Source organism: Aphanomyces astaci, assembly GCF_000520075.1.
Source record: "Aphanomyces astaci strain APO3 unplaced genomic scaffold supercont1.19, whole genome shotgun sequence".
In the NCBI taxonomy this organism is placed as follows: Eukaryota; Oomycota; class Saprolegniomycetes; order Saprolegniales; family Verrucalvaceae; genus Aphanomyces; species Aphanomyces astaci.
In genome coordinates, this window is record NW_009798282.1 from 578,228 (window position 1) to 589,698 (window position 11,471).

The 11,471-nt window shown below is 49.8% G+C and overlaps 2 protein-coding genes across 6 annotated transcripts; one reads left to right on the forward strand and one right to left on the reverse strand.

The window, feature by feature from the left end:
* Window positions 1–71: 71 nt before the first annotated feature.
* H257_08603 (hypothetical protein) lies at window positions 72–3,972 on the reverse strand. Of its 5 annotated transcripts, XM_009834557.1 has the most exons (8): window positions 3,446–3,972; window positions 2,134–3,390; window positions 1,733–2,072; window positions 1,516–1,677; window positions 1,284–1,459; window positions 1,105–1,228; window positions 803–1,041; window positions 72–710 (listed from the first exon to the last, which is right to left on the reverse strand). In XM_009834557.1, exons 1-8 carry the CDS (start codon window positions 3,929–3,931, stop codon window positions 192–194), a joined length of 3,303 nt encoding a protein of 1,100 aa, XP_009832859.1. In that variant the 5' UTR covers window positions 3,932–3,972; the 3' UTR covers window positions 72–191. The 5 variants fall into 5 exon arrangements, with proteins under 5 accessions (XP_009832859.1, XP_009832858.1, XP_009832862.1 ...); XM_009834556.1 differs by having other exon boundaries at window positions 803–1,228; XM_009834560.1 differs by having other exon boundaries at window positions 1,105–1,459.
* Window positions 3,973–5,436: 1,464 nt separating this feature from the next.
* H257_08604 (hypothetical protein) lies at window positions 5,437–11,232 on the forward strand. Its single transcript, XM_009834561.1, has 10 exons — window positions 5,437–6,405; window positions 6,469–6,584; window positions 6,666–6,787; window positions 6,908–7,075; window positions 7,443–7,625; window positions 7,675–7,832; window positions 8,791–8,957; window positions 9,012–9,250; window positions 9,617–9,861; window positions 10,678–11,232. Exons 1-10 carry the CDS (start codon window positions 6,139–6,141, stop codon window positions 11,218–11,220), a joined length of 2,208 nt encoding a protein of 735 aa, XP_009832863.1. The 5' UTR covers window positions 5,437–6,138; the 3' UTR covers window positions 11,221–11,232.
* Window positions 11,233–11,471: the final 239 nt, after the last annotated feature.

Consider the following 11,471-nt stretch of genomic DNA (forward strand, 5'->3'; position numbering starts at 1 on the left):
GAAACCAAATATATTTTTTTCTGGACATCAAGTATACAATTGTCAAGTTTGTAGAAATTCGACCGAATTAAATTATCCTGAAAACGCGCGCAATCTGCTGCGGCAAGCCGCCTTTGCGGTGAACGAGGCGGCGGAGAAAGGACATGAGGCATGATGGCATGGGGATATTAACGTTAAATAAGATTCCTCTATCATGCGTGAGGATTGCGCCGCTGGTTCGAGAAGATGAGGTACGAGAACATGAGCGCGTCGCAGAGCGGAGTCGAATCGTGGGCCAAGTGCCCAACTTCCCCAAACGACGTCAAGCCGAGGAAGCTCGCACCTCCTGACCATGCTTTAAAGGCCCCCACGAGACCAGACATGCTCATGGACGACCCCAAGACGACCTGGACACCCGCGGACAAAAACATGAGGCATCCGTCGACGTCTTTGACGTCAAATGACGAAGTCCGCATCACCGTGACGGCCATTCGCTTCACGGCGTCCTTCAACACATCCACCGACGTGTGCATGAGAGCGACTGTCGTGCCCGTTCGAATCGGCGTGGTCAAGCTTAACGTGCCAGCAACGTCATCTACGGCCGTTACAACTGGGGTGGCATTCACGTGAAGCGACGGAAGTGATTCTTGCACGACTTGTCCTAACGGATACATGTACCCCAGTCGCGGGAACTTCATCGGAGCGTCTGCTGCATGAACGTTCGCCAACCACTACATGGTATGCCCCCCATCCATTACCCTCATGTGGTCATTCTCATAGCCACACACGATAATGATTGCACAACACGGACGGACGTACGTACCTCCTTGTACACGGTGGCAGCCGGCCGATGGTCAATCTCGTACACGACCCTGGTTTGACTGTCGGCGGACGTGACGACTCCCATGCACGGCATGGGAGGACTGAGTTCGCTGGCGACGGCCGTGGCTTTGGTATGGACGACGTTGTGCCCGCTGAACCACCCGACGGACGTCTCGACACTGGGGGAGCACAGTGCAAATGTCATACCAATCGTGGATCCGCCTGCACTGCTGATTTGCACTACAGTTCTCAACTCATTTTCAGTTGTGCTTTCGCTTGGACGTGATGAAGACGGCGACGTACAATAGCCTTGGTAATGCGCAGAAAGGACGGAACATCCTCCGAGCACGGGGCACGGGACTGCTCTGCGTAGGCCGGCGAGGGCCTCGTCAACGACCAGCGGGCATGCATACACTAGACAAAATACCTACCGAAAACCCATCACATATATGTGAAAAGAGCGATGCCAAGGGGAATGGTACCGGATTTGGGGTGGTGTGGAGGGCTTCATGCACGGCATCGGCGACGTTATGCTTGGCCGTGAACTCGTCGTAGCCCGTCGAGCCGACGGTGTACGACCCTAGGGGGTCGTGGATTCCCCACAGCGCCACGAGACCGCCACGTTTCATAGACACCCACGCCGCTTCGTCGCATATGCCTACGACCATATCAAAGTGAGATATATTTCACAGTGATATTCCGTCGTTAGCTTACCTCGAGCGGAGAGCCCGCCCACAAACGGCACGCCCGGGGCGCCATGTTCCATCGCGACCATCACGTCGATGGCATCGCATCCGTCGGAAAACGACACGACCAAAAAGTGCACTGGACCCCCAATCTTATTGTGGAGATCTCGCATCGCCGCTTCCACCGCCGCTACACGACGACGGTGACATGTGTCAAACGAGATGGAGAACGAATAAATCCGTACCAGTGGTTGAGGTGGTGACACTGGCCCACGCAGAGGCCGTGCGGATGCCTCCGAATGATGGCGGCCTTGTCGACGGAAGTAAGTACGTCGACGGTGGTCGAGTGGGGGTCGTGTTTGTGCGCGGGAGGTATCGGGGATCGATTTGCAACGACGGAAGAGACGTCGACGCAATGAACTGGTCCACCGAGTGAGACGGAAGGGATTCGATGCTTGGCATGCGGCGATGGGACGATTGGCGCAACGGCGTCGGCTGCGCAGTCACCCCCATGGACATGGACGACGACGCTGTGAGTTGCAACGTGAACGTGTCCAGCGTTCGAGGCGATTTGTGATGAAGGCGCTGCAATAGAGTTAAGAACCATGTTCACCACAGCTCGAGAGGTCAATAACGCACAACGTACCGAGGACGTCGAGCTCGTGCTCGTGCTGCGAGTATGGGCGGCGGCTGGCGGGGGGGGTGGAATCCCAAGATGGGGCGTTGATGTACGATATAATTGAGGCGGGTCGACGATGTGAATGCCGCCGTCGTTCTCTCCGTCCTTGGAGCTGCCGCCGCCGCCGCCGCCATCGTCGTGATTGTTGTCGTCGCTGTGGTTACTTCGACCGTATTTGCGATGATCGTCGCCATCATACAATGCGTCAAAGTTGCGCCGCTCAGCGCCCAGACAGATGGTGGACGTGCCGAGTCCAGGATGAGTAGGCATGTGTTTGTCGGCACTGAGTCGCCCGTGCGACGACGACGTCGTGCGCGGCGACTGATTCGAGTTGGGATGGGGCGGGGTCGTGGCTGATCCACCACCGGGGGGAGGGTGCATCATCGGGCCGAGCACAAGGTTGTCTGTTGAAGGCGCGGCGTCCAAAGTCGCGGAGGCTGTGGACGGATGATTGTTCCACTTTGACGTGTCGAGCAGCTGCGTCGTCGTCGTCGCCGCCAACACATTCACTTCCAGGGTGCCGGTGAACGCGCCGCCGCTGGGCAGGGGGCGGCGGGCGGCGGGTGGCGGGACGTCAAACAGGTCGGGGTTGTTTTCCGCCAATTCTTCGTCGAGCCATTCCTTCAATTCGTTGGCGTCGATGACCCCGAGGTGTCGCCCGGCGTCCGCTTGTTGCTGGACCACACATCGATTGCACAGGCGGACGTCTGGCGCTGCAGACGATGACTGCTGGTCCAGTGTGTTGAACAGGTTGGAGCATTGAAAACACACCACTTCGCCGCACTTGCGGCAATGGTGCCGCCTCCGGACAAGGGGATGGAATGCCCGGGCGCACACGGAACAGGCCGGTCGATCTTGATCCCGAACCCACGACCCGGTGTCGGCAATCCGGAGCGACGATGACAACGCGGCCGACGTCCGGCGAAGCCCTGCGCGGTACCCCTTGGCGAACCGGAGCACGAGGTCTTCGGCTGGGTTCTTGAAGCCAAAGTCAAGCAAGGACGGTTGGCGTTGAAGGGCGAGGGACATCATGACGTATTCGCCGCCGGAGGGAAGTTCGAGCGCTTCGAATTTCATGATGAGGCCGTCCACACGCACGCGGTCGAAGGTGGCGGACACGGGAGTCTGAAGGGGCAACGGCGCGTCGTCTACTTTGCTCATGGACTCTTGGTAGATGTATATGGCTTGGATTCGGCTGTGGCTGTCGTACACCAAGCCGATAAACTGCCGCCAAAGGTTAGGATATATGGAAACGAATTAGATGGGTAGTCGGTCGTACCTCGACGACGTGGAATTCGGATGCTTTGGAGAGTTTGGACTTGCCCAACGTGGCAAACCATTTGACCGACGTGCGCTTGTGAACCTTGTGGAAGACAGACGGCACGTTGCGATGCTGCGGCGCCACTGTCGCCATGGACGCGGCATTCTCTGGGTCGGCACCAATGACTTCGATCACCCGCGCGTCCAAGTACGCGTCGCCCCACATCGAGCGCATGAGCTCTTGGTACTTGGACGATTCCGTGGCCTGGAACAGCCGCTGCACCACGTTATGTAGCGTTGTGTCGATGGTAGTGGTCGCGCGGTTGGCGCAAAACACCTTCCAGTCCGACGTAGTTTTCGACAGGGACACGTCGTCTTTGGACCCAACGTCGACCCACATCGACACACTGGTTGAGGACTCGGCGAGCATCTGCAAGGACGAATTGGCGCGCCTCTCGGCGTACGCAGCGTAGTGCCCAGTGTCGTGCTTCTTAGCCATCGGCATGGAGTGTTGTGACGGCGGTGCTTGGCTGCGGCAGCGACATGCACGAGAAACTTCGTCGAAGTTGACAGCGATTGGTCCATGGAGTGCCAAAACCGGAATCTATCACCACATGGCACGTGACACTCTCAATGCCAACTGCGTGTTTTGTCAAAACAGGTCGTAGAGTAGTCGTGTTCAATATGGAGGATGTGCCTCGATTTGAAAGCCATCGCCTGGGCAAAATACAACCCTAGCACTAGAATCGTTTAATACGCACAAGAATTCGTTGTGGGTTGACCGAGTGCATCTATCTGTATACCCGTAAGACAGAGCGTATTTTGTCAAACAGCCTTGCTATACTGGTTGAAGTAAGTTTCACATGAACAAGAAACCAATATGTAATATGCCGACGTACTGTACAAATGAGAAATAAGCCAGCTGGCATCCAACGCGTTGATTCTGTAGTTTTTGAATACAGTACCACCAGTCCTTCAAGTTTGTTTCTATTCGTCCAGGTTAAATCCTGGTACAGTTGTACTGATACTGTCATGTCCTGGGCTTATCATGACGTGCTTTGACGCGCACAACACACAGGGAGACCAGCCGATCATTCGCGCTCGCGGACAGCAACGACAATACGTAGATAGTGTTTTGCAAGTACTGGTACTTGTACTAAATTAAGTAGTAGAAGTACTAACTTACCCTAAACTCCAAGGCTCGTCCTCGGTTGTTTTAGCCGACCAACTTCTGTCCACTCGTCGCAGGAATTGGGGTGGAGAGTTGCCGGGGCTTGCAGCGCGGCTCCAAGGCCGTCTCGTCCGCAGCTTATGAGGTCACAAGTCCCATCGAGCAATATGTACTGGAACGAACCAATGACGATTTCAAGTTAGTTCCTGTGTCCAAACTTGAGCTGGTCGTCCGTTCGTTCGTGTTGAACTTGCGCTTATGTCTTGCTTCGAAGTACATTTTAACTGGAATGACTGAACATGGCATATGTATGCAATGTGTTATAGGAGTAGGGTGCCTGTTGCACCTGTACGAGGTTGAATGTTGTGAGGTTTCGTCACGCCTACCGCAAGTTCGCAATGCGGCACAGCGTACACTACTCAGTGCAGCCCTCAACTTATGTAGCGAGCGCAGTCACGCCGTGTAAAGCATTTCAGCTGAAGTTGTAAATCTTGGCCTGCGACGATGTTTTGAATTGATTCAACACATCATCGAGGCAAACCGTCGTCGCAACAGAAATACACTGTCGCATACAAATTAGACTTTGGGCAAACCGAAGTGGCTTACATTTCAATTTGCATTCAATCTCAACACCCATCCCAAAGCCTAACAACACCTTCGACAACTTATCTTCTTTCCCCTGGACCAGGATTGCAAACGTACACTAACATGAATACAAGTAAGTTTACTGTGGTGCGTAAGGCGAATATGTCATTGGACAATAAAGCATTGAGCATCCAATCAAAATGGATTACAACCTGAGTTGTTAGCGAATCAGACGCAATCATTTCCACATTTCCCAAATACATTCAAAATCAACATGGTGGAAGCGCTGTCGTTCCCGAGCTTCTGCTCGCTAATGGAGGCAGTCGTGGGCACGAGCAAACCAGAAGCCAAGGTGAAGCTGATCTTTAGCGACTCTTTTCGCAAATCCTTCGGCCATGCGTCGTTGTATCCTCTGCTGCGGCTTCTCTGTCCGCACTTGGATCGGGAGCGAACGTACAAGCTCAAGGAGACGAAGATCGCCATGATGTATGTGGATCTTCTGGGCCTCAGTCCAACGTCGTCGGATGGTAAAAAGTTGTTGCATTGGACGGACCCAACAATCGTCACGTCCCGCGCCGTGGGCGACTTTGCGATGGTGTTGCAAGAAGTGATGCAGTTCCGCACCGTGAAGCCTCGGGCGGACGAGGCACCGCTCACGGTGAAGGATGTCAACGCCATGTTGGATACGCTGAGTGGACAGGACAAGGATGCACAGAAGACGGTGTTTCTGCACATCGTCACACATTGCAGCGCCGACGAGCAGAAGTGGCTCGTGCGTATCATCATCAAGGACATGAAGATTGGCCTTCGCCACGAACGCGTGCTCCAGTTCATCCACCCCGACGCAGTCGAGATGTTCAACCACACGAACGACCTTCAAAAGGAACGTCCTTTCATCCTCGTTGAATGACATGACCCGAATGAGTACATAGGTATGCCAGGAGCTGACCAACTCGATGGTGCGCTACGTGCCGCAGATCCAGCCATTTCAAGTGTTTACGCCCATGCTGGCAAAGCGAGTAACGTTCGGCGATTGCACCAAAGCCATGAACGGCAATGACTTTTACATGGAGCCCAAACTGGACGGCGAGCGCATCACATGTCACTTGCAGCAAAGTAGCAGCTCCAACACAACCCAACGGCATATGCAGCTGTTTTCCCGTAACGGTGTCAACTATTCAGACAAGTACGGCCCGTGCATCGAAGCGTACGTGCAAGCCCAAGTACGTCCATCCACCTTATCTAGCTCGTGTACATGTGAAATATCTCGATTCACTGTATCGCAGGTGCGGCCAGATGTCGATTGCATCTTGGATGGCGAAATGCTGGTCTGGGACAGCGTCGAGTTTCGATATCATCCGTTTGGCTCTCTTAAAACTGTCGCCAGTGAACAACCCCAAGGGTAGAGAGAAAAAAACCTCTTGAAAAAAAAATATTTTATTTTTCTCGCCAACAAAAAAATATTCACAGATGATTACGGTAGCATCAACAAGCACCGATGGCTGTGTTATGTCGTGTGGGACGTCGTGTATCTTGGCGGGTCCGCTGCTCCTGCGTTGATCCAAGAAGCGTGGCCTTTTGGGGTACATACCACCAACATCATGGGTAAACAACAAATCTGTATTACTCGAAAAGCCTACGTTATTAAAATATTGTCCGGGGTGGTCAATAAATATTTAAAAAATTTTTTTTGGTATTTTTTGTTTTTCACTTGGAGAGCTACAGGTCTGCCGTTGTCGGCGCGGCTGACACTGCTGGACCGGATCTTGAAATCTGTGGACCATCGGGTGGTGCGTATCGAACAGACGTTGGTCCGGTCCACGATGACCGCCCAAGAGCGTCATGACGTGGTCATGGCGGACGTCGATGCCAAGCTAGCCGCGGGCTTTGAAGGTATGCGTATTGTGATTTTACACGAAAGTTGGACTTTTGTGCTGAATCGCCAAATAGATCGATCGATCGATGTACTCTTAGAGAGTTGTATGTCAAAAGGTGTCTTCTGGTGGTGATTGGTATCACACTAATTGAAGTCAAAAATCGATCGATCGATGTATTCTCTGTACTGCGTTTTGTATGTCAATTAAGGTGCGTTGTGGTGATTGGTTGGTATCACACACTAATTGAAGTCGCACACTATTTTGACGTTGATGGCGGTCGCGTTGGCTCATATATATATATCCTGCTTCTGCCGATGATCGTCTGTAATACATTTGTGTCGATCCAGTTGAAACACAACCATAACACTAGAATGGATGGACAGGATTGATCTTGAAGGATGCGACGTCGCACTACATGTGTGGGGAAGTGAGTCGGCGCAGTCAAAAGTGGATCAAACTCAAGCCTGATTACGCCGGCATGACCCAGCATTTGGACGTGTTGGTGTTGGGGGGGTATTACGGCGAAGGCCAGCGCCGCGGCGGCGCCGTATCTCATTTTCTGCTCGGTAGGGATGAAAACACAATATCTTTTTGTACATGTGTGATGTGATGTAGGCGTGCTGCAGCACCCAATCGACCCAAACCATGTGCCCAAGGATATTCCAGTGGTCTCGTTTTGCAAGGTTGGCACGGGCTATTCCCTCGAAGAGCTCGACACGTTGCGGACGCAGTTGGCTCCGCACTGGCGTCCATGGGAACCCATCAGCGACAAGGTACTTCTTGTTGGAGTTATCAATATTGTGAAAAAATTCGCTATAAACTACTAACATTTGCGCGCGGCTTGTCTAGTCAACCTTGAATCACACTGGAAGTTCTGATTGGTTGAATGTACTTGTCGTTTCTATAAGAGCCAATCAAATCCACTCAAAATTGGATTCGCCAATAGCGTCGATTCGTAATTCGATTCGACCAGGTCTGGAAATTTGGACTGACAGATCCACAATACCATTGATTGTACTGGTATCCCTGGTAGTGATTACTATGGCAGATTGCCCTTTCAACCAAACTCTTGGCCTTTTGTGCCGATTCAAACACTGTCTAGTGCTAACTCTAATTTCAGTCAACACACACTAATTAGAATGCTAATTAGCTTGTTGATTGGTTGATTTCCTCCATTCTGATTGGCTGAATTCGTCTGCCGATTCTTCTGCACAGTGGGTTGTGGTGTCGATGTTAGACGTGTCGCTCCAGTTTGGAATAAACTCAACAATATATTTTGCATTTCGCCCAAATTTGGAGATGAGAGTGTCATTTCGCCCAATACCATTCGAATCAATTTGAGCGTATTTAATCTTGTTCACACTATACTGTACAAAAATTAGTATTTATTGGTTTTGCCCAATGCGAGAGGGGTCAATCGTTTGGATTGGCAGAAATTTGACATGACGTGATTTGATTGGCTTAGGGGTTCTTTAATCGATTCTCTTAACCTGCTGAGGGATCCAGTGTCGAATCGATTGGACAATATATGCCTTGATATCCTTGAATGTGTTAAACCAATCACGAATCGTGGCCAAGCTGGACGATTTCCTTGTCGCTGATTGGCTACAGAATATATTTTTGTCGTTTTACTACCTACTGTCTGTGAGGAAACTTCAAAACATTTGATTGACCAATGGCTGGCGACATTTGTAGCTAATTCGTAACACCTTTGGCCTCTCTTATTTGTAGCGCCCTGCTCATTTTCGAGGGTGGGCCCCCAAGGGCGATGTACGACCGGATGTGTGGCTACCCCCCGACCAATCCGTGTGCATGGAGGTGTACGGGTTCGAGCTGACATATTCGACGCAGTTCCAGACGGGGCTCACGCTGCGGTTTCCTCGGCTTAAAGCCATTCGGTTGGCTATTTCTCAAGTAGTTTATGCTATTCATAATATTTCGCTTGGTTGTAGGTACGACAAACAATGGCACGAGTGTCTGACGCTGTCGCAGCTAAACGCGTTGAAAGGGCAGCAGTTGGGCCAGAAGAAGCGCGCCGTGGACGTTGTGCTGGGCGAGCAAAAGCCAAAAAAAAGAAAAAACGATGCGGAACGCCGCCGGTCCACGCTCGATCGGGGGCACGTGGGGGTGTCCATCGAGTATTCCCAAGCCAACATGGACATTGTCGAAGCACAGTCGACGATTTTTCAAGGTTATATATGTATATATATATTGGGAGTTGAACACTATTATATTATATATATATTGGGAGTTGAACACTATTATATATATATATATATATTGGGGAGTTGAACACTATTATATAAATATATAAATTGGGAGTTGAACACTATTATATAAATATATAAATTGGGAGTTGAACACTATTATATAAATATATATATATTGGGAGTTGAACACTATTATATATATATATATATATATTGGGAGTTGAACACTATTTTATAAATATATATATATATATTGGGAGTTGAACACTATTATATATTTATATGTATATATATATACTAGTATAGGTAGATATTAAGCGTTGCAATACATGACGGCGTAAGAGTAGGGCTGACGTTTTGTGTCTTGCCTGGGAAATACGACGCCAAGGGCGTGACCAAGGCCACAATAGAGCAACTTTTGTTTGCGAATGGAGCGACCATCACTCAAAACCCCCACCCGAAGCTCCACGACCCCCAGACCACAGTCATTGTGGCGGCGTCAGCTGACGGAGTTAGAGTCGGCAATTACATCAAACAAGCTACGTACAACGTCGTGTACGTTGACTGGATCCTGCGCTGCGTACAAACCCAGGTACGATTTGTATATAATAGTTGTCTAGTTGGAGAGAAGCATAAAAAACTCGGATATATATATATATATATATATATATATATATATATGTATATTTGTCGTCGAGTTGGGTGAGAATCGTAAAAACAACTCGGATATACTAGTATGTATGCATATAAACTATATATATTAGAGAGAATCATAAAAGCAACTCGGATATATATTGTGCTTTTCACCCAAATTGGACGTTTGAGGCAATTGGCCAATACCACCATTCGACCCTAGTTAATCTTGTTCAAACTATACTCTACAATGTGTAGCATATATCAGTTTTTGCCCAAGTGAACTGAATCAATATTTTGGATTCGCAGAAATTCGACAGACCATGATTTGATTGGCTTTGGCGGTTCATTGTTTCATTCTCTTACGGCGGCTCCAGTTTCAAAGCGATTTGACAATATATATATATATATATATATATATTAGTCATATTGTTGGAGAGAATCATACACACAACTCAGATATATATATATATATATATATATACATGTTATTTATATTAGACGTGATATACGTATATATATATATATATATTATCATCGGCGTCTTCTTGGAGAGAATCATCAAAATAACTCGGATATGTATATCCAGCATCCATCCATCCATATATACATAATACATCCCTCGACGTACTGTTTATACAGTATTTGGCGTCCTGTTGGTGAAAAAATAATTCCGATACGATGAATATATATAAATAATATATATATATATATATAATATTACGCTTTAACGTGTTGAATTCCATCCACCGTACTCGTGGTGACATTATGCTAGGTCCAAGAGCCTTGGAAAGCAACCGATTATGTGTTTGCAAATCCAGAAACTACAGCGACGCTCAAGACCCTGTACGATCGGTACGGCGACTCGTTCACGGCGCCCGTGACAGCAGACGACTTGGCTACGATCCTGTCATCGGCGGCAGTGTTTGCAACCATCGATATGTCCATGGGTTGGCAGAGGATGCTCATGGATCAAGACGATGAGACCCAGGAAGCGATGGAAACTAGCGGCAACTTTCTCTGGCGGTGCGTCGTGTATGTCGATATGGCGGACGATGTCCACATGCATCACGTTGCGCAATGCGTGCGGCTCTACGGCGGCGTGGTGGAGCCGGCGATCGTGTCGACGGTGACCCACGTCGTCTTGCCGGATGGGACCCGCACGGCAGAACGACTGGACGCGGTGCGGCCGGGCATCCAGCAGATCCGGCGATCGGGGGGACGAGAGCCCGTGGTCACCACCGCCAAGTGGGTGCGCGCATGTGTGGAAGCCCTCGAACAGGTGGTTGTCGACGCCCAGTTTCACATTCCTTGCTAACTTATACAAGTGATTGCATTGGTTTTGACGGGGGGGGATGGGGGGGGGTCTTAACTGTACATTTGCTGGACATGTACATACATTGTAGGTCCGTACTGACTGGCATATTCGATCCAAAACAGTTTCAAGTGGACGGAGATACTAAGGCCGTGATGTTGTTGTGCGTTGTGCTATTCTTGTTCATGTTCTACCGATAGTATATAACTGTAGTACTGATTTCCCCCTGATTTTGGAACGGCTAAATTTCAGTA

Bases quoted from the DNA above. Each gene is read 5' to 3' on its own strand.
- H257_08604 (XM_009834561.1), top strand. From the start codon at position 6,139: ATGGTGCGCTACGTGCCGCAGATCCAGCCATTTCAAGTGTTTACGCCC. The intron at 6,585-6,665 runs GTAGAGAGAAAA...TGATTACGGTAG, and splicing joins GCCAGTGAACAACCCCAAGG to CATCAACAAGCACCGATGGC. The intron at 7,076-7,442 runs GTATGCGTATTG...ATGGATGGACAG, and splicing joins GCTAGCCGCGGGCTTTGAAG to GATTGATCTTGAAGGATGCG.
- H257_08603 (XM_009834556.1), bottom strand. From the start codon at position 3,931: ATGCCGATGGCTAAGAAGCACGACACTGGGCACTACGCTGCGTACGCC. The intron at 1,678-1,732 runs GTACGGATTTAT...GTCGTCGTGTAG, and splicing joins TGTCACCACCTCAACCACTG to CGGCGGTGGAAGCGGCGATG. The intron at 1,460-1,515 runs GTAAGCTAACGA...ATATGGTCGTAG, and splicing joins GGGCGGGCTCTCCGCTCGAG to GCATATGCGACGAAGCGGCG.